Source organism: Pan paniscus, chromosome 15, assembly GCF_029289425.2.
Source record: "Pan paniscus chromosome 15, NHGRI_mPanPan1-v2.0_pri, whole genome shotgun sequence".
Classification (NCBI taxonomy): Eukaryota; Metazoa; Chordata; class Mammalia; order Primates; family Hominidae; genus Pan; species Pan paniscus.
The window spans coordinates 95,179,980-95,207,569 of record NC_073264.2 but is presented as its reverse complement, the minus strand read 5'-3'; the positions used below and the strand labels follow the sequence as shown (position 1 = coordinate 95,207,569).

General features: G+C 52.1%; 1 protein-coding gene across 1 annotated transcript; it reads right to left on the bottom strand.

The window, feature by feature from the left end:
- Positions 1-1,247: 1,247 nt before the first annotated feature.
- Positions 1,248-23,801, bottom strand: OTUB2 (OTU deubiquitinase, ubiquitin aldehyde binding 2). The gene is made up of 6 exons (XM_003832809.6): positions 23,589-23,801; positions 12,655-12,750; positions 11,050-11,168; positions 6,088-6,172; positions 5,363-5,557; positions 1,248-4,453 (listed from the first exon to the last, which is right to left on the bottom strand). Exons 1-6 carry the CDS (start codon positions 23,589-23,591, stop codon positions 4,247-4,249), a joined length of 705 nt encoding a protein of 234 aa, XP_003832857.1. The 5' UTR covers positions 23,592-23,801; the 3' UTR covers positions 1,248-4,246.
- Between the last annotated feature and the right edge of the window lie 3,789 nt (positions 23,802-27,590).

Sequence of the window (27,590 nt, the reverse complement as noted above, 5' to 3'; positions counted from 1 at the left end):
GCTTTGTCTGGATCAGTGTAGGTGAGTATCCACAACTCCCACAACCATGGGAGAAGCATAGATTTCTGCACAGCTGTCTGGCTTCCAAACAGATATTCGTCGGGGCACAATACAATACAGCTGTTTAGTTCAAGGGGTGCTAGGGAATTGAAGAGGATACACAAAGGGACCAAGATACCCCAAGATCTAAGTAGCTAGCCTCTCTCAGCCTCATGGTTGGCACTTTTATCTAATTAGCATTTAGTCTTGAAGGTCCTGAGAAATAATTTTTTTTTTTTTTTGAGACAGGGTCTTGCTCCGTTGCCCAGGTTGGAGTGCAGTGACACAATCACAGCTCACTGCAACCTCACACTCCTGGGCCCAGGCAGTCCTCCCGCCTCAGCCTCCCAAGTAGCTGGGACTACAGGCACACACCACCACATCTGGCTGAATTTTTTTTTTTTTTAGTAGAGATGGGGTCTCACTATGTTGCTTAGGCTGGTCTCAAAACTCCTGCCCTCAAGTGATCCTCTTGCCTCAGCCTCCCAAAGTGCTGAGATTACAGGTGTGAGCCACTGTGCCCATCTATAAGTCTTAATAGTGTTTTTTGTACCTGAGCATGTAGACACCCAGTGATTGAGACTTGCCCAGGGCCACGCAGCAGCCAAGTAGCAGAGGTGGGATTAGTATCTTCCTTCTGGGCCCAGGACAAGTTCAGAAAACTACTTCAGTCTCAGAAGTGTTGCCAAGGAATGGCCTCCCATCCCCCAGTGTCACCAGTGACCTGAATAGGAGGGGAAATTGCCCTTGTCTGTGAGGTCAGCTCCTGACTGACAGCTATCAGAGAATGGCAGGGAGACTCTCCATTTTCCAAATGATGCAGTGGTGGTCAGTGGGGTTAGTAAGCGGGCTCAATATCCCCTAATAGCACCTGAGCCGTGGGAGTGAAGCCACTTGTCATAAGCCAAACATTGATCCCCTGATGACTGTCCGTGTCCTGTCCTAGCCATCTAACAGCAAATTCTTTTCCTTGGTGGAGGAGCTAATACATAGACAGGCTTTAAAAGACAGGAGCAGCCTTCCAAGCAGTGCTACTCTCGCCTGGTAAGGTGAAGTTGGTGGGCAGAGCTTCCGGAGTGTCCTGGATCTGCCATTAAACAAGGAATATCCCTCCCCAGCTAATCTACTTAATACATAAGCACCACGGAAAAGCAGAGTTCTTGGCTGCATGCCAGGTACCCAGTATTAAGAAGCCAGGACAAAAGTAGTTATGGAAACCATTTTAATGCTAGGAGAATGTTTTTACTTACTGCCCAGGGAAGCTGTAGGGCTTGGCCCACATCCCGCAGGGCCTGGGGCCCCTGGAAGCCACTCACTGAGTTACAGCCCCCTCCCCACTCCTGTATCTGCTCAGGGTGGCGATGTGTTTGGCTCCTAGACTCTCTCTCATGGTTCCCCTGACAATCTTGCTTGGGAAGCCACCGAGTCACTGCCAAGGTGACATGCTTCCCCATCTGCAGTGCCCTATGTTTCCTGTCGGGAAGGACAGGTTGGGGAATATCCCTTTGTAGAGCCCATACGATGAGTGTGTCAGGTATAATAGCTATTTTCACACAAGGAATCTCATTCCGTTTTAACCAATAATCCAGTGACACATAGGTATTGTTGCCATTTCACAAACTTGGGAATTGGGGCTCAGGGAGGTGAAGTGACTTGGCCAAGATCATACAGCTAGTAAGTGAATGCTGAAGTTTGAACCCTGGCATTCTGGCTCCAGAGCTCTCATTTGTGCTTAAAATAGGAACCCAGTCAAAAGCAGGGACTGTGCTCTTTCTGTTGCTAATTGTTCCTATTGATTTAAAAGTTTCCTTTGGAGAGAAAGTATCATAATAAACATGCAGTTGTAAAAACAAGCTCTCAAAGCAACTCTCCTTCCAGCTTTTGGTCTGGAGAGAGATGGCTCTGGGGTGAGGGTAGAGAATTATCCAGGAAGTGGGACTGGCCAGGGTGACTGGCTGCTGTGGACAAGCAAGGTAACATCCACAGATGACTAGATTTTAACAAGCTGCCAAAGCCTGCCACACCTTTTCATCCACTATGTTTTCCCTTCGAGACAAAGATCTGAGAGAGAACGTGGGGGAAACAAGGGCAATGGTTCGGATTTGGCCAGTGGTTTTTTGCAAAAAGGGGAAAAGCAGAGGGTAAGACCATGAAAGTAACTTGGCCTTGCTCTGCCAGAGCTTGAGTGTCCTGATTCTGAAGTGATAGAATAGATTCTTTTCTGGGAAGAGGGCCCCTGTGAGTTTCCGGGGGGCTCTGTGACCTGGAAGCACAGCACAGGAAGTCTCCTAGAGGGAATTTCTCCAGCCAGTCTGCCAAACAGCTCTGCTTCTGAGGCTACCACACAAGCCACAAATACAGAGACATAGCAGCCCAGTGAGGCTTCTGCTGTGCTTGAGAGCCTAGCTGGAAGGCCCAGAGCCCACCTTACAGCCCCTTAGAACAGCCAAGGCGTCATCCAGGCCGTGTGTGTGTCCGTTCACACCTTTCAGTTGGGAAACAGGGATCCCCTGGAGACTTGTCTGGCAAAGATGATGCTATTCACAAATCATGTCATGTGTTCCCCCCACGCTTCCAGTGTACTTCTCATAGACCATGGTGGGACACTGAACAAATTCAGAGGTGACGGTCAAATTTACATTCCTGTGAAAAAGTGACATAATGACTTAGCCAGAGCCTTTGGATCCAAACTCCAGCTGAGGGCAGTATGGAAACCAGGGTCCCTGCTTGGAACTAAAATCCCCTGATATCTGAGAGTGCTATTGGCTTTTCATGAAGGCAGAAGAGTGACACAAATCTGACATTTGTGTCAAGAGGACTCTGAGGAGTCTGCTACCCAGTCCTTGTGCAGTCAGGTTGTCAGCAGACTCACGCAGCAGCACCAATAGATTCCAGTAAATCCCTGCAGAATGAAACCTGTGAGAAGGTGGCCTTCAATTAAGGAAGGACCCCAAAGGGCAATTCCACACCCTGCATTTTCCATTTCCTCTTATAGAGGAAGAGAGGTTGCTAGCAGCACCTCCGCCCAGCCAGGGTGTGGGTCCCCACTGGTGCCATCTTGCCGGCCAGCCCACAGATGGAATCTTGAAGGTCCTGAGGCAGCAAGGTGAGGGGCTTATTTAAGGGGTATGGCCAGGTGGCTGAAGGAGGAAGCTGCTGGCCAGAATTCCCAGGCGGTTTCCACAGTGGAAATCTCCCCACTGCCAACTTCCATGGCTTGTCTGTTCTTTCCCACCTACCCTCTGACCAGTCCATAAAGAGAGCAGAAGCGGGAAAGGGAGGAAGCAGCCAGGGGCAGCCTGCAAAGCGTCTGCTCTGCTCAGCTGGGTCCATGGCTGTGCGTGCCAACACCTCTATCCTTGAAGTATCCAGACTCCACTTCTAGGATTCGCTGGGGATGATGGGACAGCTGCAGCTTCCTGGTCCCAGACAGAAATACACAGATTCTGGTCCAGACCCTAGTCTTGTAAGCCTCTGTCCAGGTGGGGCTGACAACAGAACCCTGAAGGGCTCGTCCACCAAGAGTCAGGCAGTTCTAGCCCTGAGAGAGGTAGAGGGGCCCCAACAATTTGAGCTCCTACTAAAGGCTAAAGGCCCCTTTCTGGACTTTGGCAACAAAAGGAAGTCTTTTTTTTTTTTCTCCTTAAGTTAGGGGTAGGAAAATACATCCATCATGAATGTTTGAAACCACACCGCAGCCCTCACATTCAAGTTGACCTCAACAGGCCATCTGTCAGAGCCCAGTCCAACAAGTGACTGGACTGGACTCTTCTGTAGGCCTGGTAAGTCACTTGGGTTAAGACAGCTAACCTTGAGCTTTTCCTCCCCCGCAGAGAGGCACTGCCCCTGGTAAAGAGACACCAGAGGCCCCATTTTTCTACAATGGAATGTCAGCATAGGCAGGGACCTCCTCCAGTTGAAGAAACAAGTCCAGAGAGGGCAGGTGACCCACCCAGGCCTCACTGCGAACTGGGGTGCGGAGTCGGGGGCCCAGTTAGAAAGCATTTGTCCCTCCATTAAAATACTAAAAATCCTACCAAGTTACCACAGTCCATAATGGGTAGGCCTCGTTCCCAGGGGCTTTGCCCAAAAGGCTGCACATTTTCTTGCTACAGTCTAAATTGCTTAAAAAATTGAAGAGCCGGAATGTTCCATTCAGAATGCAGTCCCATTAGGTGACAGGTTCCACTGCATGGCCTAAAATTAATCAATGTTTATCGGCTGCATAAAGGATGTTGTAGTGGGATGTTTTATAGAGCAGGTAAACGGAAGGGGTGGCGGCCTCAGGGAACACGTGGTGGTTCAGGGCGGTATCCATCTCGTCCACGTACTCCACTTGCAGGGCAATGCTCAGGGCCTGCGACAACGCCATGATCTGGATGTGGTCACACTCCGTGGCCATGGGCTCTACTTCCTGCAGGGGCCAAAATGAAAACAAGCCAGCTTAGGAGGGAGGCCTGGCAGAGGACAAGTGAGTTCAGCTCTGGCTCTCAGGGTCATGGTCACAGCCTCTGTGCTGGGACGTCATCTTCACAACATCCCATGAGTTGGGTATGGACGTTCTCATGCCACACAGGAAACAGCCTCATTGAGAGGCAGCATAGCTAGAAATCGCTACAATTGCAAGAATCGAACCTGAATCTTTTCCATTCTAGACCTTGTAGTTACACCTGAGAGCAGGCTACTACTTTAGAGGGATCTGGAAACAGGGGGCAGACATTTTTCAGGTTGGGCATCAAAGAATCTTAGAGATAAAAGGCACCCTGTCATCCAGGGGTGCCTTTCAAGCTTAAGTGTTTACAGAGGCTAGGCTGGTGAGTGAGGGTGCGAGTCCGGGTGCCGCAGAGATGATGGAAGAAGCAGAGGCGGTGGCAAGCAGGCGTATGTCCTACATAGAGAGGGCAGCTGCTGCTTAGTGCCTGCTGAGACTGCCCTGCAAGAGCAAGGACCTGAATTAGGCAATATTCATATGAAAAGTGCCTAATTTTTAAATATCGGCAACTCTTTCTGGTAAATACCATGCATCATAAACACGTCAAGCAAATGTGACTCTTGGACTATGACTGTGGTTTTGTAAGCAGGCCAGTCCAAATCCCTTATTTTTCAGATGGGAAATCTCCAGAGAGGGGAAGTGACTTGCCTCAGGCCACACAGCTCAGGCAGCTCAGGTGGGACCTGTCTGCAGCTTGCTGACCTAGCTCTGTTTGAATTACAAGGGCAGTCGTGACACCCGAGTCCCTTGGCTACGGATGGGTGCTGAAGTCTGCAGGACAGGGCCACAGGAGCAGAGCCCAGGGCTGGGGCTGAGACCCCAAGCACCTACATGAGTGCAGAAGTCTTTGATGTCCATCTCCTCATCAATGAAGTGCCGGAAGAAGTCTGCTCGGTTCCTGATGAAGGCCGACGTGAGCAGGCGCAGGAACTGCACGATGTGGTCCGAGGCACTCTGGTCGTTGAACACCTTCAGCAGGCTGGACACTGAGCCATCCTTCTCTACCAGTTCCACCACACTGTAAAACTGCGCCCGCCCGGCCCTCAGCTAGGGAGGCCAAGCAAGCCCCAACCCTCCCTCTGCATTCTCCCTCCGCTCCCTCCCTTCGCGTGAAGCCCTCACGTGCATTTTCATTTGTAGATTCTCAGGTTGAGTTAGAAAATCAGTCTGAGATTCTGCCTAAGCTAAGTAACCCAGGGTTAGCAAGACTTTGCCGTTTGTACACTAGTCCAGAGGCATGTTTGGGAGCGGCAGTTGGGTCTCCCCACCATGACTGCCTGGGTTTGGATTCTCACGTGCACACTCAGAGTGGCAAGCGTCTGAGAGTCCTCGATCCCGCCCCTTCACTAATTGGATAGGGAGGCACGAGGTGGAGATGGAATAGGGTGAGGGAATAGGGTGAGGGCTCCCTGTGCCCACACACCCCCACAAGCAGGAAGGAACCCTCTGTCCTTCCCCAGCCAGGAGGAGCAGAGCTGTGGGCTGTGTAGGGGCTCCAGCCAGTGCCCACTCCTGTCTGCTCTGCCAGTGTGGAAGGAGGGACCAGGTGAACTCACAGCATTGAAGAAGTTTCTGAACTTGTGCTCCTCAAAGCCAGCAGCCAGAAGGTCATTTGGGGTCTGCAGTACGCGTTCTTTGAACCTACAGAGGGGGTAGACTGAGTGTTTACAGGGAAACACAGCAAGAGTGCTGTGATTGGCAACTGTGCGTCCCCCTCTCAACCCACTGCGCCCACCAACCTCATCTCTAGTCCAGCCGCAGAATCTCCCGCCCCTGCCCCCAATACACAGCCACATGCACCGTGCACATCTCCACCCTGGCCCTGCCGGGCCCTGGTGGCTGAGCTGCATTGTGTGTGTGTGCATGGTGGAAAGACGATATGACATCTTTTTGCATCTTTTCCAACTCCCTACTCAGTGACCTCATGAGGGCAGCTTGACTCAGTCATGATAATATTGAATACTGACACCACAGCAATCGGCTGACAACGCACATCAGGCCTCCCGCACGCCCACAGCCGGCTGTTAAGCATCTGCCAGCACCAAGTTACCCTTGGGGACCCACTCCACAGGCCCTTGCTCTGCGCATGCTGGGTTGTTACTCTCTGCACCTACTGCAAGCCCCCTCATGGCGCAGCCCCTTTCTGGGACCTGTCCTGGTGCCCTCAGGGGGTATGGCAAGAAACCCAGGCCTGGGCCTGGCCCTGGCTCCAGGACACTCCCAAGTTTGGTGGCAGCAACGAGGTATGGAGGAAGGGCTGCCTCCCACAAAGACCAGGTGAGCGGCCCTGGGTGACCAGCTGGCAGGCGCAGAACACTAAGGCCACACCTAGTTCTCCAGCCCCTCACTTTGCCTGGGAACGGAGATGAGGCTCTGACAGCACGCAGGAGGCAGAAGGTTCACAAGGGAATACAGAGGCCTGGGCCACCTCAGAAGTTGCTGTGCTCCAGAAAAGCCTGGTGCCTTGTAGGAGGACAGGGGGCAGTGAGGAGGGAGAAGGTGGTGGGTGTGGACGGGAAGCTGGTCTCCTAACTCAGAAGGAGGAGTATTTGCCTAGATGCCGCTTGCGCCTGGCTGGTCCTGGCATATCTAACAGTCCTGCCTGGGCCAGGACTAGTTTGTCCTGATTGCAGGGTGAGGTGCCTGGATTGGAGGGATGGAGCCTGTGCTGGCTTCTAGCCGCAGTCCCCTCCAGCCCTGTCAAGTCCCCCTGTGGCTTTTGGCCATAGGCTCCAATTTTGGCGCAAGTGTGGATGGTGATGACGCCTTGACTGCAGGGGTGCTGAGGGCGAATGGAGAGCTGCCTGGGAGGACGAGGCCTCCACTCCAGTGGTACCTGCTGCCTAGGTTTCCCCTCCTGGCCAGGGCAAGGATCTGATGGTCAGTGCTGGCTAACACCTCTCACTCAGGAGCCACCCTCATCAGCACCCCCTGTTCTGTCTTCAGCTGCGGCTAGGTGGCCCATGGCCAGAGTACTAGAAGCAGCTCCAGGAAGCAGCTGCAGTCCTCCAGGGCTGCTCCAAGGGCCCGCACCCTCTTCTAGCCACTCTGTCCCTGCATGGCCATGAAGTGCACTGCTCTGCTCCCAGCTCTCCTGCCCCCCCTCCCACCCCCAAACCTCTGCCTCATTCCACATTCATTCCTCGCCAGTGACTTGTGGGCCCCTCTGTGCCAGGCACTGGGGCACGGAGATAAGCAGCATGCAGTCGTAGGCCCTGTCAGAAGGGGGCAAGCCCCCAGGCCAGGACATGCACCCCCGAGAGGCAAGCCAGGGATAGGGAGAAGGATAACACTGGGGCTCGGAGGGGGTGCAAGTTCAGACCGCTGGGGCTGCACACAAGCCTGTGTGGGACCTCTGGCAAGTCATTTGACCCCTATGAGGCTCTGTTTGCTCATCAGATGGGGTAGTAACAGTGGCTGCCCTCAAAGGCGGAGCGTGTTCTCCAAGCCTCTGGCACACAGAAGTACTTCGCATACTTCTAGAGCAAGTATACCAGATCCAGGGCTGGAACAAGCATACTGCTGCAACACGCTTGCTCCAGCCCTGCAGCAGCACTGAGCAGAGAACAAGTGTCTGCCTGGGTGGCTCTGGACTCACTGCACACAGGGAGACAGTGGCTTGTGGAGGATGCATGACGCTGACACTAAGAGCTAGCACGGAACACCCCAGTCAGTGTTCCAAGTGCTCACGAGTCAATCACTTAATGTCCGTGACAGGGCTATGGCCACTGTTCAACTGGGGAAAGGAGCTACAGAGGAGTGAGTGAAGCAGCCTGCCTGGGGCCCAAGGAACCCACAGCCAGGTCAGAAGCAGGGCTACCTAGGCCCAGGCAGCGTCAGGCGGCATGTCATGCCTGCAAGCTCTGGTGTGTGTAGGATAAGTGAGTCCCTGTGCCTAGAACTCAGGGTGGGCAGGCAACGGGGCAGGAGAGGCAGGGGCCTGGTGTGGAGGGCGTTGGTGTCAGGGGTTTCCACTGCTCCTAGAGGTCAGGGGCATATTTCAAGCTTGGGAGTGACATGGTCTCGGTTTTTGTGTTAAGAAGATGCAGGCTGAGGAGGGAGGACCGCCTGAGCCCAAGAGTTCGAGGCCAGCCTAGGCAACATAGGAAGACCCATCTCTTAAGAAAAAATAAAGAGAGAAAGAAAATATTTTAAAAAAAGAAAGAAAAAATGCTGGTGGTCTCATGCAGCCTTTTGGTTTGACTTATCACCTGTGTGCCCCGGCCTGCCTGCTGAACGCCAGCCTCATACCTCCACTGCCCACCAGACACCCCTACTCTATGGCTCCCGGACATTTCAGACAGCATCGCAAAACACAGCTCCTGATCTTCCTCAGCCCTCCTTTGCAGCAAACGGCTTCTCCATCCTGCTAACTCTCAGGCCAAACCTCTGGGAGCCATTCTTGACTCTGCCATGTCCAACATGTGAGTCAGGCACGAATCCTGTCTTCGCCACCTTCACAGGTGTCTAGACCTGCCCACTTCTTGCCATGCCCACTGCATCCACCTGCTCATGCCACAGCCATCTCCCCTCTGGATCTCTCCCCGACCACATCTCCCTGGCTGTGTCTCCGCCCCCGTCTGTCCTGCACACAGCAGCCAGCAGGGCAGGTCCCCCATGCTGCGCAATCCCTCGGTGGCTCCCGTGTCCTTCAGGCTGAAAGCCAAGGTCCTTAGAAAGGCCCGAGGCCCTATGTGCCCTGCCGCCCTTACCTCTCCAACCCTGCTTGACACTGCCAACCCCAGACCTTGCACTCCTCGGCCTCCTTCCTGCCTGATTTTTCCCACAATACTTATCACCATCCGACACCTCAAACGTGATACTCATGTACTGTCCATCTTCTACCATTAGGACGCAAGCCCCACAAGGCAGGGATTTTGTCTCTCTTGTTCACTGCAGTATCCCCACAGCCTAGAGCAGGGTCTGAGCATGGCACCCGTGTGTGCTGACTGGAGTGGGGAGACAGGACGGAGTGAAGGTAAACAGAGCACGTGGGCTGGTGCAGAGAGAAATGCAGGCGCTGGGCTTAGCCAGCATCACCCACTGAGTCCTCACAATAGCCCCCTGAAGTGTGTTATAATGTCCACCTTCCACAGGCATGAAAACAGGATCAGAGAGATCAGGTCACTTGTCCAAGGTCGCACAGCAAGTAAGCAAGAGAGTGAGGTCTGACCTCAGAGCCCAGGGCTGCTGCATGGCACAACTCCAGGGGACATGGGTTGTGGGGAAATGAAGTTGGGGTCATAATCCCTGCACTGTGCTGTGTTGGTCCCCACAGGGCTGTGAGAAAGTTGGGGAGGGGAATGGCTTGAGATAGCTGACTCTCCATCAAAAGGGGCTCTGCCAGTCTGTCACTGGCGAAACAATCTGAATGGTTCAGCCAAGGAACAGATGGCTCAACTTCTACCCTCTTTGAGATCATCTATATTTTGAACAGGAGATGATGGCCTTAACCTAGTAGTTCTCAACCAGATAGGGTCGACTTTTTTCCGCCGAAAGAGATTTTTGGCAGTGTCTGCAGGCAGTTTTGATTGTCATGACTTGGGGAGGGGGTTACTACTAGTATGTCATGGGTGGGGGGCCAGGGATGCTGCTAATAGGCCTACAATGCGTAGGACAGCCCCCACCATGAGCATGATCTGGCCCAAAACATCAGTCATGCCGCCGTTGAGAAACCTGCCTTAGCCAAAGAAGTGCTCTGTGACCCATTGCCCCCCGTACTGTTTCCAGAGAGCATGTGGGTGCGGGTCTCAGATGAGGAGGGCCCATGGCCCTCACCAAAGCCTCTAAGGGCTCTGAGACCCCCAAAGGTTAAGAGCCAGGTGGGTCTCTTAGCTCCTTGCTCCTCAAAGCGTGGTTTGAGGCCCAGCAGCATCAGCATCTCCTGGGAGCCAGTGACAAAAGCAGTCCCTGCTCTGCCCTGCTCCCACTGGACAGGAATTTGGGTCCAAGCCAGGTCTCAGGGGTTTGTTTGTCTTTGCTTTTTTTTTTCTTGCTATGGACTAGAGAACCAGGCGCCTTGTACAAACTTCAGATATGAGAAGCCCTGAACTAGCCGAGATGACAGGGGCAGCTCTGGACACAGACCTTCTCCAGCATGAACCTCAGGGACAGGCCCAGCCAACTGAATGCCTGGGTCACACACACTCCACACCAAGGTCAACAGGAATTATGCAGAACACTGGGGCAAAGCGTCTTTTTGTTTGTCTTTTCTTTTCAGAGTGGGTCACAAAGTACCTGCTCCCTGCGACTCACCTGGGCTGACCCAGGCCTGTGGTGGAAGCAGAGGCTGGAAAGCATCTGGGAGGTCACAGATTCCATCCTCCACCCCTTGGCTGCCCCCAACTTCACCACAGCAGGCAGCTGGGCACCCCCAACATCAAACGCCTCTGCCAGGCAGCCCTTCAGCTCATTCTCTGGGTTAACCAGCCTGAGTGTAACGAAAACCTCCGAGAGACTTGGGGCTGACCTAGCACAGAGAACACAGCCCTGACAGGCCAAGGGGCCCCAGCACTCACTTGAAGATCTCCCTGCTCTTCCCCAGCAGGGACTCCAGGTAGGAATAGCCCAAGGCCCTGTAGAAGCAGTTCCCATCCCCTTTGGTCTTGCGGATGGCGGTGAACCTTTTGCTGAGTTCCTGAGGGGGACAGAAAGAAATGTGGGCATTTGCACCAACAACGGCTCTGTGTGGTTTGGGCACTGGGACTGGCCAGGTGCCCCCCATCTCTCCCAGGAAATGTCTGCTCCCTCCCTTCAGGCTGCTATCCCCTCAGCCTCCCACCCTCGTTCATTCCCCTGATATAAAAATACACTGCATTGCCCTGTGTGTCCGTCCCTGCCCCCAGGCAGCCTACGGTCCGGGAGGGAAGATGAATAATTAGACAGTGGCATTGTGAGGGGACAGGAGTGCCTGGCTGGGTGCCACGGGGCACTGGCATTGCACTGGATTTTGGAAGTTGGGGAAGCCTTCCTGGGGGAGCAGCACTGAGAATCGGGAGCTGGCAGAAGTAGGGGGTGGGGGTTTGCATGTGTGAGCAGGGGCGGGAGGGGTGGGCTCCAGCTCCACCCCTAGCAGTAAGTAGGTGTCCCTCTGAACTGGCCTGGAATCCCCTTTCCTGCCTCATGGGACTATAAGCAGCATTTTGACAGCAGAGGATGGTTTTCAAGGGGTCTTGGAGTTCCTGTTCCCCCCATAGCCATGAGAAGGCTCAGAGCCGACTTGGGCGCACCTGAGGCCAGCTGGCAGTGGGGAGGCAGGCACTCTCTGGAGCCCCTGGCTCATCTCCCAGGAGGGCTCTGGGGGACACAAAAGTCAGTGGGCTGCAGAGCCCAGCTCCTGCCCTGGAAGTGCCCCGCAGCGGCGTTCGGATCACATGATGCCCACACCACTACCCCTGGCTGCTGATGGACATCTGACCCAAGCTGGACCTATCCGAGTCTCTGAGGATAAGTAATGGGGCCCAGCAACGGTGCTGCGTGTCTGAGAGGAACTTGAAGGGAAGGGCCTGTGGGGCCAGTGCCAGAGCAAGCCTGTCCTGCAGCGAGAGGAAGACCTGCAGAGTGCAGAGAGCGGCCGGGGCCTGCTACCAGAGGGACAGAGTGGGCACCCAGCTCCTCCGCCATCCACGGGTGAGTGCTCCATGAGCGATCCCTGCAGCCTTCCCATACATCCCTTTAGCCTCACTGGCATAAACTTTCCCTCCAAGAGGTCTCCCAGCACAGCAGTTATGAATGTGGCTTGAGACTCAGCTGCCTGGGTTTAAATCCTAGCTTGGCCACTCATGAACTAAATGGCCACCACTTAATTTCTGTGCCTCAGTTTCCTCAGCTGTAAAATGGGGGTAATAAAAGTACTTACCTCACAGAGTTGTAATGAAGTATTGGTGAGTAAATAAAACATTAGGATAGTGCTAAACTTTTCAACAAAAAAAAATCCTTTTTTTTTTTTTGGAATGAAAGGATTTATTGCTAAGGCAAATGTCCAACATCAAAATATCCTAGGAATCCTTTCATTTGCCCAGGAACCTGGCCCAAACTATCGGCCTTCAAAGAGGCATCACCATTACACTCCCAACTCCAGCCTGTTTAGTTTCGGATGCTCTTCTCCCTGCCCTCTGCCTCACCTCGATTTTCCTCCGGTAAATCCTGTTTTCAGGATGGTCCCGAAGAATGGATAGAATGTCACATTTTTCTGATATTAGGTTGAAAGATGTTTCACTCTGAAAGATAGGGAAGGAAGAAATGCTGTGACAATTTCAAAAGCAACGGACAGGACTCCCCGAGCTGGTGGCCTCTGAACTGCCGGTTACAGACAACAATGAATGAGACCTTCCCACCTTCTCATGCTGGGAGTATGTTACCAGCATCCTAGATGCCCGTTGGGATCACCGCATTTCCAGGACAGGGATAGTGAGGGCCGGGGCCATCGTGAAGAGATAGCCCTGGTTATAAGGAAACTCATCTTTTTACTGGAAGCCTGATTCATTTCACAGAATGTGTACCTCGAACTTAACGAACCTTCATGCTGGAGGATAAGGCCCTTTGTCTCCTTCCATCCCTCTTCTCTCATTCATGCATTCATTCATTCGTTCATTCATTCTTTTATTCATCCAACAATTCCTGAACATCCACATGCCCAGCACTGTGTCACATGCTGGAAATACAGAAGGAAGGACGTCTAGCGCTCCCTCACCCACAAGGCTCACAGTCTACAGGGAAAAACAATCAAGATAGGGGGTGATAAGGTCACCAGAAGAGGCCGCAGTGTGTGGCACTGGTACATGGAGATGACAGAGAAGGTGTCAGAGATCTGAGCTCAGGGAGCACAGGGCAGGAGGGCATCTTCATGCACCACCTACCGGCGAAAGTTTATACTACAGCCCAGCTCTAGGTCTAGGTCAATTCCAACCCAGAAAGACAAGCCTCCTACAGGCAGGGTCTCTCCAGACCCGAGAAGAAATTGGCGGACAGAGAGGAGGCAACTGCAAAAGGAAGCTTCAGGGTGAAGGAAACTGCAGGAGACACGTTCTAGCAGCCAGCTCCCTGTGGGCCTGTTCTTCGCCTTGTGCTATCTTGTCAGCAGGGCTCAAACAAGCAGGAGATGCATCTCTAGCCTCCAACCCACCCAGAGTCGCTTTGATTGCAGCATGAACATACTGTGAGAGACATGGTGTTAAAGCCACTTATAGTTTACAGCTTAAAATAAATGAGGCTGGCTCCTGCACACAACCCAGGGAGACCATTTTTATGCAATAGAGCACTGTGGATGGTCACTGTTAATTAGGATTTTTGTAAATAGTAATCTAGTTTTCCATTCATTTATCACCATCATTGTTGGCATACAGTTGTAACTTGCCTTTTTCATGTCACACCGGCCACAGTGGCCTTCCCTGGTAGCCTCTCAGCCTCATCACTGACTAGATAATGATCTCAACCCAACACCATCCTGCTCAGAGAGGAGCCCTCTGATGCTACAAACCCCTTTCTCCACCTGAAGAAATATATCCGGATTTTTGATGATTAGCTTTTTCCAAAGCTCAGCCCACAGAAGCAGAAAGCTGGGCCATGAGATTAGATAATGAGGCCTAAATGACTTTTGTTGCTCCTGTCTCCACATGGGACAGATGGCAAACTTCCATCTGGCCCTGATCCTGTGTCCAGTATCAGGTCAGGGGAGAAGCTGGGACTGGGCAGGGGTGTTTTTAGGGGGCCTGGGATGACAGCTTGTCATACTGTCTGCCATCTTCCATTCACCCAGGGCCTGGCACGGAGAAGGGGGTGAGATATTTTTCATACAAATGAATAAAAGCTACCTCCTCCATGAAGCCTCCCTGATCTCCCCACCTCATCTGAGTCAGGCTTGTGCTCTCCCTTGAACTTACACTTTATTCTGTTTCACCCTTTCTGGTGGCACCAAACATGATCTCCCCCCGACATGGGGGATTCAGGGCAACTTCCCAGAAGATAGCTTAAGAATAGAGGATGAATTCATTGTCCTAAAGAACTGGATGGGCCAGGCACAGTGGCTCATGCTTGTAATACCAGCACTTTGGGAGGCCAAGGCAGGTGGATCACGAGGTTGGGAGTTCAAGACTAGCCTGTCCAAGATGGCGAAACCTCGTCTCTACTAAAAATACAAAAAAATTAGCTGGGCATGGTGGCACATGCCCGTAATCCCAGCTACTCAGGAGGCTGAGGTAGAGAATTTCTTAAACCGGGGAGGCAGAGGTTATAGTGAGCCAAGATTGCACCACTGCACTCCAGCCTGGGTGACAGAGCGAGACTCTGTCTCAAAAAAAAAAAAAAAGAAAAGAAAAGAAAAAAAAAAGAACTGGATGAAGAATGTTTCCAAAAGAGGAAAGAGGAAACAGGGCATGCAAACACTTGGGGGGTGGGAAGAAGGGATTCTGGATTTTGCTTCCAGAAGCTTCCACTCTGTACCGACCCTTCTTTGCGAAATTAATCCAGCCCCAGGCTCCTTCCTTCCTTCTGCCCTGACATCATAGTGTGGGCTGGCAAAGCAACAGGAAAGCCATCAGGAGGAATCAGACAACACTTGGGGGCAGGTGCCGAGGGCTTCTGTCTCATCAGCTGTGACCCGTTTCCTCCCCACTAATGGAATCCCACAGCATGATGAAAAATGACTGGGTAAGTCACAACAATCCTACCTCTTTCCCATTTTCCTAGCCTCCCTTGCAGCTATGGGCAGCCAGGTAGCTGGGGTTGGCCAGCTGGACCCATGAAAAGTCTGCTGGGGACTTCTGGGGAAGCTTTTGGTTTTGGATAAAAGGAACAGAGATGGAACGTTCTACTCCTTCCCACCGTCAATGCAGATGCAATGTCTACAGCAGCCATCCTGCGAGCGTGAGGCTGAAAGTCAACACATGGAAGATGATCTGGCAATCTGCTACCCTAGGCCCAAGAGGTATGAAGTGATAACAGGTGCCATTATTGTGCAAATACTATGTGCTAGGCTCAGGGAGAGAGGCTGACACGTCCCCATTATCTCACTTAATCCTCACGACCACCTCCCGAGATGGGTATTATACCCATTCTACTGACAAGCACAGGTGCCCTGTGCTAAGAAGTAATTTTAGGAAGATCTATCTGACTCTGAAGCCCATGGAAATTCTACCATGCCAAACTGCTAGGCAGGCAGAGCGCAGAGGTCTTGAGGGACCAAGGCTGCTGAACACAAAGGAACATTCCACGCAGGGCAGCCTAGGGCCTTCTTATCAACAGGCCAGGTCCCCACCTCCTGCCTCTGAGGCCTCACCCAGGAAAGTTCTCCATCCAGCTCCTGATCCTGGGGGCTCAGTGTCCACAACAGCATTTTCTAGCCCAAGACATGCTCATCACAGGTGGAACAGGACACGATTTACAGGCAATATCCAGACACGGTGGTAAAATACATCAGTGATATCTGGAAGGAAAGTGATTTGCCTTTCCACTTCCTTCAAGCCTTCTGATCGCATCAAGGAGAAAGACAATCTCTAGCATACCTTGAACTCCTTTCTACTTTGCTAGTCTCTCTTCTCAAGAGTGGGCAGGCCTCTGACTTGGAGCTTAAAATCATTCCATTTTCATTTGTGTTTTTTCTTTTAACTTAAACCAAGCCAGATTTATTGACTTCAAAGGCAAATTTATAAAAAGTTAACATGTTTTGGTCTATTCTAAATCATGAAAGATTGACATTACTAGCATAATAACAATTGCTAGTTGTACAATTAATTTGGCACTCATACTGCGTGCTAATACAGCAAATATTCATAGGATTCTATACATTTCAGAATGAAAGCTCTCCCTCTGCTGCCTTGTGTGGATGGTAAGAGGACAAACAGGTAATACTGAAAAACAAGCACACCTGCTCTGCCCAATTCGTTCCCACTCACGCACCCTCTGACTTCATTCCAAAGTCCCGTTATTTATCTAACAATTTGTTTATACTGTATTAAAGCCTTGTTGTTTATACAGACAGCTGACTTAAAATGATGGCTTGGGTCTTTTTAAATCATAGATCAAAAAGTAGAACAACTATAGTTAATACTGCTTGTGCTTGGACTGCCCGAAACCAAAACCAAAATGGCAGAAGGAGGACACAAAATCAGCTACATTTCCTCTGCAGGGTGTCTGAGGAGGTAATCAATGGAGGAGGGGAATGGATTTAAGGAATTAATCTTCAACATGCAGAAATAAGTACTTCAATGCAGAAAACTGCCATCAACAGTTAAAATGAGGAATATTTAAAGGTGGATTAGGAACGGGGGTGGCACCTATGCCAGGAAAGTCAAGTTAGGTTTCCACTTGCTCTATTAACATAAAATTTGCATTTTTGACAAATCTACTTAAGCTCTTTAAAAGAGCCAAGTTAAGGAAAAATATTACATAGGGCCGGGCTCGGTGGCTCACCTCTGTAATCCCAGCACTTTGGGAGGCTGAGGCGGGCAGATCACGAGGTCAGGAGTTCAAGACCATCCTGGCCAACATGGCGAAACTCCGTCTCTACTAAAAATACAAAAATGAGCCGGGTGTGGTGGTGGGCACCTGTAGTCCCAGCTACTTGGGAGGCCAAGGCAGGAGACTCACTTGAACCCAGGCAGCAGAGGTTGCAGTGAGCCGTGACCGCACCACTGCACTCCAGCCTGGGCAACAGACTTCATTTCCAAAAAGAAGAAAATACTACATAGCAGTTCGGAGCCCTCCCATCTGCTAAGAGCTGAGCTCACCACACCTTCAGGACACACTGTGGGCATCAGCCTCAGGAAGGAATTTTTTCAGGTTTTGTTCTCCTTTGTCCCTGATCCCTATTTCCATTCCTCCATGCCCCCATGCCCCTATAGGTAGTCTCTATGGCATGTCTTTCTAGATATATTTGTTTTTTATTACAATTATGGTAAAACATACATAGCCTAAAATTTATTATTTTAACCATTTTTAAGTACACAGTTCAGTGGCCTTAAGTACATTCACACAACAGTGCAACCCTCGCCCCCACCCATCCCAAAGCTTTTAATCGTCCCAAACTGAAACTCCCATACCCATTTTTTTTCTTCCGTGTACTTATGATGAATCTCTACTCATTAAACACTAACTCCCCATCCCCTTGCCCCCAGTCTCTGGCGACCACCTTTCTACTTTTCTGTCTCTAATGAATTTGACTACTCTAGGTACCTCTTATAAATGAAATGCATTTGTCTTTTTAAAAAATACAGACTTGTAAGTATGCATGCATTTTAAGTTTGCATAATACTATTCTATAGATATTCTGGATATTTTTTTCCCTTTACTCCACACTATTTAAGAGCTACCCCTGCTTACAAATGTCTCACAGGTGGGCTACCTCCATCTGCAGGTGATGGAACCTTGGGCTAGCTCCAGCGCACCAGTGGTCCCAGATGTAATTATTGGGGGACCTGGGGACAAGGGGATTCTCGCTTTGGCCCTTCAAGTCCCCACCTGGCACCTCCAGAATGACCCAAGTCTGCCGAAGTTGGTCCCCTGCCACTCCCCACTAGCAGGGCTCTGGCCACACCCCTGGCAAGACCAGAGACTCAAGCTCCCGGAAGAACCCCAGGCACACCCTCAATTTACTAGCCCATAAATCAGGCATGATGCTTGACCTGGCTGACTCTCATTCGTAATTGCTTTTAAAACCATGGCTGAAAATTTCTAGGATGTTATGGAGAAAGGACAGGCCACATCTGACAATGTCCTGTCAGACCTAATTAGGCCACCTAAAAGGACTTTAGCCCTTTAATTGCTGGTTTGCAAATAGATGCTAATTAATTAAGTCAGATAGCACTGTGGCTTGGAAACAGATTTAGCAGCTTGCGTGGAGGAATATATTTCAAAGTGAGAAAAGGATGTTCTTTAATCACTGCTTTTCCCCAGTAACCCTGGGAACTAGCAGAAAGCGCTAGGACGTGGGCTTGGTGTTCAGACTGGCTTTGAGTCTTTGGTGGGAGCCAGCACTACATCTGTCTGCTGGTCCTTCCTCCTACATCCCTGGAACGCCAGCTGAGATTAAAGAGCCAGGGTATAAAACTCCCACCATGACGCTGGAGAGGTTGCCCCGATACCCCATCCCTAATCCATGTACCGAGCCCCACCTCCAAATTTAGGGAAAGTATGAGTCCCCACTGTCTTCTGGTTTTCCCTCCCAAGCCTCTGTATGTACCTGAAACCTGCCCACATTACCTAAGGACTCCTCAAGCAGCCCGCAGCCATGGGCCCAGCACTATGGACTGCTCCAGGGGCTGGAAGGAAATATCCCTTCAGATGTGTACTCAGGGGTATGATATGTGACATATGTATGCATGCAGTGCTCAACATTGTTTTCTTTTTCTTTTTTTTTTTTTTCTGAGATGGGATCTCACTGTGTTGCCCAGGCTGGTCTCAAACTCCTGGGCTCAAGCAATCCTCCCACCTTGGCCTCCCAAAATGCTGGGATTACAGGTATGAGTGCCTGGCCTCAGAGTTTTTGTATTGATGAGGTGAGCGATGATAATTGTTTGGAAGCCATGGATTTGGGGGTAGCCGAGTGCCCTGAGTTTCCTGTGGCTGCTGTAACAAAGGAGCACAAACTTAGTGTCTCAAAACAACACAAATGTACGATCTGACAGTGCTGGAGGCCACAAGTCCGAAAGGAGTGTTGCTGGCCTAAAGCAAGATGGCGACAGAGTGGTGTTCCTTCTGTGGGCTCTAGAGGAAAATCTATTTTCTTGTCTTCCGTTTCTAGAGGCTCCCGGGTTTCCCGGCTTACACACCGGCCCCCACCCCCCCATCACTCTGCCTTGCTCTCATAAGGACACTTGTGATTACATCATCGCTCCTACCTGGATAACTCAGTATCCTTAACGGAATCCCATCTGCCAAGTCCCTCTCGCCACGGTAACATAGTCACAGGTTGTGGGGATTAGGACGTGGACATCACTGGGGCCATTGTTCAGCCTGCTACATGTCCCTTCTCTGCTGCTCCACTAAGAAAAGTGACAAGACCCTGCACTGAGGCTTCCCCCCCGGGTCAGTTATTGGCTGGCTTTGCAGAGACCCTGACCTGGGCCCGGGCCTTCCCTCTTATCTTATGCCTAGACTCACACAGCATCCTCCCAACAGGCCCTCAGATCTTCCTCTCCGGGCCTGACCTCTCCCTAGAGCTCTGACTCCACAGCCACTCCTGCTCAGAAGTCTGAGAACATTACTGAATTAGCGTGTTCCTGACTGCTCTCCTGCCCACCTCGCCCCCAACCCCCGACAGACTTCTCCACCTCCCCATCCAAGCAAAGCTGATGCCAAGACCCAGAAGTGCTTCTCCACTCCTCTCTCCCCGACCTCCCCATTGGTCCAAGCTGCCATCATCTCCCCCCAGGGAGGCTGCACCAACATCTGCCCAAGGACCTCCTGGTTTCCACTCCTGCCCCCATCCCAGCTCATTCTCCACAAGCAGCCAATACAAGCTGCTTAACCAGCAAGGGCACACCCTTCCCCCATGCCCTCCACTGGACTCCCTCACTTAGGCCAAGACTCAATCTTTTGACAACGACCTCCCATGTCTGACCCCATGTGGCCCTCTCTGTGTTCCTTCACAAGACACACTCTCACCCCAGGGCCTTTGCACGGCTGCTCCTTTGACCTGGATTCTTCCTCTGCCTTTCCCAAGATGCAGGTGGCATCACCTCCTCAGAGAGGCCTTCCCATGCCCCACCCCATCCCTCTCACCTTTATTTCTTCATGGCATGATCTCATAGGCTCGCCTGTTTACCCGCATGCTGCCCGGCTCCCTCCACTGGAATGCCAATTCCATGAGGGCAGGGACTTTGTCTGCCTGTCAGTGCTGGCTCCTCAGTGCCTGGCACACAGCCATGCTCCAGAAATGTATACTGAGTGTTATGGGTTGAACTGTGTCCCCCCCACCAAAATTCATATGTTGAATTCCTAATCCTTGGTACCTTAGAATGGGATCTTATTTGGAAATAGGGTCATTGCAGATGTAATTAGCTGAGATGAGGTCATAGTGGAGTAGGGTGGGCCTCTAATTCAATACGACTGGTGTCCTTATAAAAAGAGGAAATTAGGACACAGACCGGCATACAGGAAGAACACCACGTGAAGATCAGAGTTCTGCAACCACAAGCCAAGGAGCTACCAGAAGCTTGGAGGGAGGCCTGGAACAGAACCTTCCCTAGCGCCTTCAGAGGGAGCATGGCCCTGCTGACACCTTGATCTTGAGCTTCCAGCCTCCAGCACTGTAAGAATCCATTTCTGTTGCTCTACACCAGTTTGTGGTACCTTGTTATGGCAGCCTGGGAAGCTCACACACTGCATGAATGAATAGACAGATGCATGCATGGGACTAGCCAGGCTCTGACTCCAGCCTGGCTACCTCCAACCCTGTGTCCACTTCATCGTCAGAGAGGTCGTCCAAGTCAACCATCTCTTACTTGTCAAAATTATGTTATGGTTTCCCCCTCATTGGTGGAATAAAACCCAAACCCCACAGCACAGCAAGTGAGGCCCTGCACAGAACATCCTGACCCCACCGAATTTTCTAGACTCAATTTCCCTGCCTCCCTCAATCTCCTTGCATCTTCAGAGGCTGTTCACCTTTGCCAAAATCCCCCATTCTTGACCGTGCTTCAAGGCCTGATAGCCCACTGTCCCCCCGCACCCGCCAAAAGGAATGTGCCCTTCCCAAATCCTTCTTGAACACTCATATACATCCTTCAACTCAGCTCAAAAGACCTCCTCTGCAGAACCTTCCAACACCCCCACTCCCTCAGAGCATATTGACCTCTCACTGTGTTCCCAATGTCCTTAGGCCTCTTAGGCCATGACCTGTAGCTCAGACACTGCTTGTGTCCAGCTGTCTTGGCCAGCAGGCAGTGAGCTCCTACAGCGGGCAGGCACCTTGTCTTTCTCATCAGTGTCACAGTGCCCAGCACAGGCCTGACAAAGGCGCCCACTGGGGGCCTGTTTGACAAATAACAGAACAAAGCACAATAGGACCCTGTGGTTTTCCTGCTTATGTCTGACTCATTCATTCGTCAAACATGAAATGCACCTTGAGTGCACGAGACCCCTAGCTATTTGCAGTCCCTGCCAGAGGTCTGGTCCTTGTCTCACCCCTACCTTCCCAAGTGTCTTTGTGTCTTCCACGGGGCGCCCTTCCTCAAGCTTAGCCCAGTGATGTAGAAACAGGAAAGCAAAGAAGATGCTGTATTTTCCAAGGATATTCCTTCTGTCACCACCATCCACACAATGCAAGTTCAACATAAAAACCCACCATGCAGCACAGGGCCCAGTATGGTCCCCGCATGCAGTAGGTGCTCAATAAATGCCATGTGAAGGGAAGGGAAAAGACCCTGCATGGCCTCCACCCCTGTGATTACCAGACAGACGTCATATTTTAGTGGGTTAACCACTTCATCCTTCTCCAAGGCACCCAAGCCCCCGGTGAGGGGTGAGGGCTTTGGACCCCATCTGCCATCTAACTTCCAGTCTCCTGAGTCAGGGCAGATAGGGAGCAGAGTGAGCGGCCTCACTGCATGGCACAAAGAGCAGCTACTGCCTCTGCTGTGCTCTCAGCTGCCGAGTGGTGGCCAGAGGGCATGCCAGCCTCCAGCTCCCGGGTGGCTAAGCCCATCATTACCCCAGCTCCACCACTCCCTGGTGGGTGATGCAGAAACACCTGGGCTGCCTTCCAGGAGCAGCTCAACCAGGTAAACCCTTGGGCACCAAGTGGAAGCAGGAAGCTGGTGCTTCCAGATGCTCCAGAGGCCCCCAGCTACGCCCCAAGCAGCAGGCTGGCTTGGCAAGGACAGTCCCAGCTCGAGTGCCCTGGCTGCCTATGCCACACCCAGATCATGCCAGGCCATGACCAGGCTTTGACCCATGCCCCAGCCCGGCAGCATGCTGCCGTGGTGACCCATTTTCCTGCCCAGTCATAGGAGAGAGGAGGCTAAGCTTGAAGAACCAGGCATCTGTGCACACCCATTTCCAGGACTCTGTTGTCACAGGAAAAGCTCCAGCTAATCATCTCACATGCTTCCCATGACACAGATGTGCAAAACGGTGCTGAGGGGGAGAGCGGACCAACCAAAGCCTCTTCGCTTTCCAACAGGTGGAAGTGAGACTTGAACCTGGGGCTGTGTGGCCCCGACTCAAGCCACCCAGCCCTCACTCCACAGGCTCCCCCTGCTCAGGGTTGAAGGGTCTTAGGCAGCCGTGCCACCCAGTCCCCTGCAGGATGCCTGACCCCACGGCAACCTGGAAGGTGAGCCGATGTAACACAAAGAGCACTGAACTGAGAGTCCAGAGCCTGGGTTCAAGCCCCAGGTCCACCACAATCAGTACCAGCCCTGCCCTGTCTGGCCTCAGTTTCCCCACCTGCCCAAGCCCAGGGTTAGCCTGGCTCAGAGGGTCTCTGGGCCTCGTTCTGCGCAGACAAGGCTCTCCATCAGGGATTCCTGAGTATTTTCTTTTCCCCGACCCCTAACTCATGCGCCTCACAACTTGAGGCATCCTCTCTACGTGGGTCCTGACTCCAAAGATGGAGACGGTCTAGTCGCCCACGGAGCAGACGACCTGGTCCCCCGTGCAACCCCTAGATCCTCCCTTGGGGTTGGGGCAGGGGCCAGGAGGTCTTTGACGGCCGAGCCGTCGGGTGGGTGGGGCCGTGGACTGCTGACTGGGGGGCTACTTAACAAAGAGGAGGCGACCCGTAGTGCTGCAGCCTCCCTGTCCCTGCTTCCGTCGAGGGCGCCCACCCAGCGCCGTCGAGGCGGCGCCCCGGGCCACCTGGGGCGGACACACTGGGGGCGGGGGCTCGGGGCCGAGCTGCACCTCCTTAGCTGCACATCCACGGGGTACAGGGGGGCGCGACTTGGCCCTCAGTATCCGTCCGGACTCCGTATTTCAGGGGGTCGGAAAGCGGCGGGGGCGAGCTGGGGGCTGAGCCTCGCGTCCGACCCCCGTCCCGCGGGTGCACCCGCTCCGGCAGCGACCCCGCCCACCGCGCCCCCTGCCCGCTCCCCCTTCGCGATCCCCCACGATCACTGACCATAGTGACCAGAGCCGCCAGGCCAGGTCCCGCCCCAGCGAGGAGCGATCCGGTGCGGGAATGCCGCGGGAGGCGCGGGCGGGCTCCGCCGCTGGTTCGGTGGCGGGGACCTCGAGGGCGTGGGGGCGGCGGAGAATACACCCGACCGCTCCGCAAACCAAAGGTTAGACCTCCACTGTGTCCCAGCAAGACACACGCCCTGCGATTGACGTCTCAAGCGAGCAATCAGAAGCCGGGACGCAGGACGTCATAGAAAGTGGGTGGGACTTCACGTGCCTTCAGCCTATGCGTTAGGGCCCATTTGATAGGATGCCTCCCCCTTTTAAAGACACAGAAAGCTTTTAACTAGCAGAGGAGTTAGCTCAACCCAGAAAGACAGGTCCTCGTTTGTAAAGGCTGAAGGGCTTTTGCGCAAACCTAAAATTGGAGTCTTCTGAAGGATTAGCTGGCCGTCATTAATTCATAAACAAGGTCACATAAGTATAGTTTGCACAAGATCAGAGGATAGGCGCTTAGGGAACACGTGTCCAATAACATTAAGTATGGCTTCTATATAATATTTTACCCTCTTCCAACTCATGAATCAGTAGGTTGCCACGCACCCAGTTAATGTTTGTTGAATGAATGAATGTCCAGGATCGTTGACTCTGTGGCTCTGGAATTGTAGGGATATCCGTGAACCAGGTCTAGATGACTTATCTTGCCTACAAGCTCATTATTAATGGACATCAAAATAGGAATATTTATCATTCAAAGATTCATTCACCAGCCCTTGAGTCCTGGAGGAGCTGCTTGGGTGTGGGAGGGAGGGTTTGTAGGGGAGGGGGGCTCAGTGCATTGCATGCATCCACTTCAAAAAATTAATATTTCCAGGAGCGTGTATTGAGCAATTCCCCTTCCTGCTGCTGCCCCCCGCCCCTGCCCCCCGCACCCCACTCTTACTACGTAAGTCCCAGGTACAGGGCTAGGCTCTGGGCATACAGAAATCTGAGTCTTCCAAGCATGTATCATGTCCTGGGTAGGGAGTGTGAGGTCAATGGAGGCTCAAGGAGCACTAACAATAGCAGGTAATTTTTTACAGTTATTTACACAGTTATGCAGAACACCTACTATGTATCAGGCGCTATCCTGAACTCTCCACATATACAGAATTATCTTACTTAATTTCCTCACAACTGGTTTATGGGGGTAGGTCCTGTTATTATTATCCCTATTTCACAGGTGAGGAAACATGTACAGAGAGTTTAAGTTCCTTGCCTTAGTCACATAGCACTGAAGTGGGATTCAGTCCCAGGCAGTGTGACTCCAGAGCTGGTTTCGAATTCACTCTGCATGTGACTACAGGGGCTGTGTTACCTGCCCCCGCCCCTGACCCCCATTTGTTTTTGGGGGGTTTCTCTTTTTTTTTTTTTTTTTTTACTGTCAAGGAAGCCAGAGAGGTGACAGGAGCAGCCCAGTGCTGCTGAGCTAAGAAGTGGCCTGGCTGGGCTGGATGCCCGGACTCCTGACTCCCCAACCAGTGCTCATTCCAAGGCGTGTTAGCTTCCCTCTGTGGAGGAATGACTGAGCCAGGTTCCATGGTGTCTGAGTGAGGGGTATGGGTGAAGAGTCTTTTCAGCCAAGGCTTTGATGAGCCCTCAAGTTTGGCTGCACTAAGCCCCGAGTCCTGGGCTCACTCTCTGCCCTTCCTCAGGCCCCAGCAGTTCCAAACCAAGCCAGCATGGGAGTGTGGAAGGAGCACTGGGCTGGAGTCCATGAGGAATTCTGGGCCCTTGGGCTCTGCCACTCACTGCTGTGTGACCCCAGGCAATGCCCGGGCCCTTTCTGGTCTTCTGGTTCCTCACTCAGTGAGAGGGTTGGACAATCTGGGTGGTTAAAAATGTTTTGTTTTGTTTTAATATTTGTAGTAATGAAGGCTTTAAACACACACACACACACACACACAATCTTACAAGAATCTCAGTGTATGCATAACAGAATATTTCCTCAAATTTAGCTCAATTAGCAGGGAAAATGTAATTTCCTTAGTCTAACTAATCAAGATTCCTCGTAAGCTCTCTAAAGCCTGGTTAGAAGGAAAAAAGTTGCAGAAGGGTTCAGTGGGTTTTCAAGCTGGGTCTGCATCGAAAATGCGGACAGCATCGTTAGGGGCTGCCCATGGCAGGGGATCCATGTGTTATGTCTGGAATGAATTTGCTCCAACTTTCCTGCACCCCTTCTCCCTGTTGTCCAGGTGTCTGGGTGGAGGGGTCAGGGAATGGCAGCTGGGGCTTCACAAGTCCAGAGAAGCAGGAGGCTTTGGGTGTCCTGTCTTCCAGCAAAGGACCTGTGTACCTGGGTACTAGATGCCCCAGATTTGAGGGCTGGGTTCTGCTGCCCATGCCACTCACGGTCTGGCCCTTCTCAGCCTGGTCAGACCCAGAGAGCTCTCCCAGGTTGACGTCATCCCACTCTCTGCAATGGAGCCCCAGCCCACCTTTCTCACCTTCTCTCCCTGACTTCCCCACTTGTCCAGTAATACATGAGCTTACAGGGATGGCTTTGAGGGCCTGGAAACTTCCTTGTGCTTTCACACCTCTCTGTACCTTTGCTCCTCCTGGAATGCCCACTTGTCAGATACCACCTGTCCTTCAAATCCTGGGTCATTGTCCATGAGGCCTTCCCGGATTGCCCAGATGGTCATGAATCCCTTTGAATTTCCCCACCATGTCTGTCCTCCTTTGGTGCTGATCCCTTGCTATTGGGATTTGGAGGGAGCAGGAGGCCATGGTAATTGAGTGTGGGCAGCGGAGTCAAGTATGTTCATGTCACCCTTCCCATGGCATTACTCCTTGAGCAAGTCATACCTCTCTGGGCCTCGGTTTCCTCACCTGTAAAGTGGGAGTGTTCATTCCTATCTCAGAGATTACATGAGATGATCGTGAAAAGCACTAACATTGTACTTGGCATTCAGTAAGTGCCTAACAAATGTGGGCTTTGCTTGGTGGCTATTCGGGACCTGAGTCTCCTTCCTCCTGATGTGACTAAGCCTAAAGGGGACAAGGTCACCATGAGGCCTGAGACTCACAGCTTCTGTTAGCTGGTATAGATTTGCATGTGACAGGGAGGAGCCCCAACAAGGATGGTGTTTGGGTGCCTGAAAAGGGGGTTGTCTGCCATTTCCCTAGATCAATGGAATGAAGCTATGATGGAGGCATTTCAGGCAGCCACACCCATGCTGGCAAGAGCGGCCATTTTCCCGATGCTGGTTACACTGTGCTATTTTATTCACTTGACAACGCCTTCCCCACCCCGCCAGCTGCGGGAAGGGTGCTTGGTAGGAAGACCAGGCCCCCAGGAAGTAAAGCACTTCACCTCCATGCAGAGTGCAGGCTCGACTCAGACTTTGAGTTTCCTCTGCTGGGTGTCAGCACTCTCCTCCTGCAACCTTGAGCTGGAAAACTTGTTGAGATACAAATTCAGGTGTTGTTTCACTGCTGGGAAAGATCAAAAAGAAGAGCTAGAATTAGCCCTCCCCTCACTCCTCCCTTGCCCCAGTCCCAGGGAGCAGAGCTGGGGGCTGGCCCTGGAGCCAATGGCTGTCCTGGCTCCCACCCCCAAGGGCAAAGGTGAGAAAGAGGCTTTTGTTTTTGAGAAAAGAGGATCTTTCTAGGAAGAACAGTGGGACTGGGGGGATTAGGGAATGGGGAGGTGGATCTGGCTGAGTAGGGATAAGTTTCTGGAATCCAGGAAGGGTAGAAGCAGGTGTCCTAGGACAGAAGAGACTCGTAGTGCAGTACAGTGACTCCTCACTCACAAGTCACATGTTGGATCCTGAGAGGACAAGCCTGTATTGCCTAAGGGAACTCGGGCCCCTAGCCTGGCGGAGACTCCTTTGTCCTTCCCTTAGGAGCATGTTTTGGGTGAGGGGTGTAGCAACAAGGCAAAAGGCATTCATTCAACATTCCGCAAAGAGTTACTGGACATCAACTATGTGCCAGGCACCCACTGCACATCACTGCA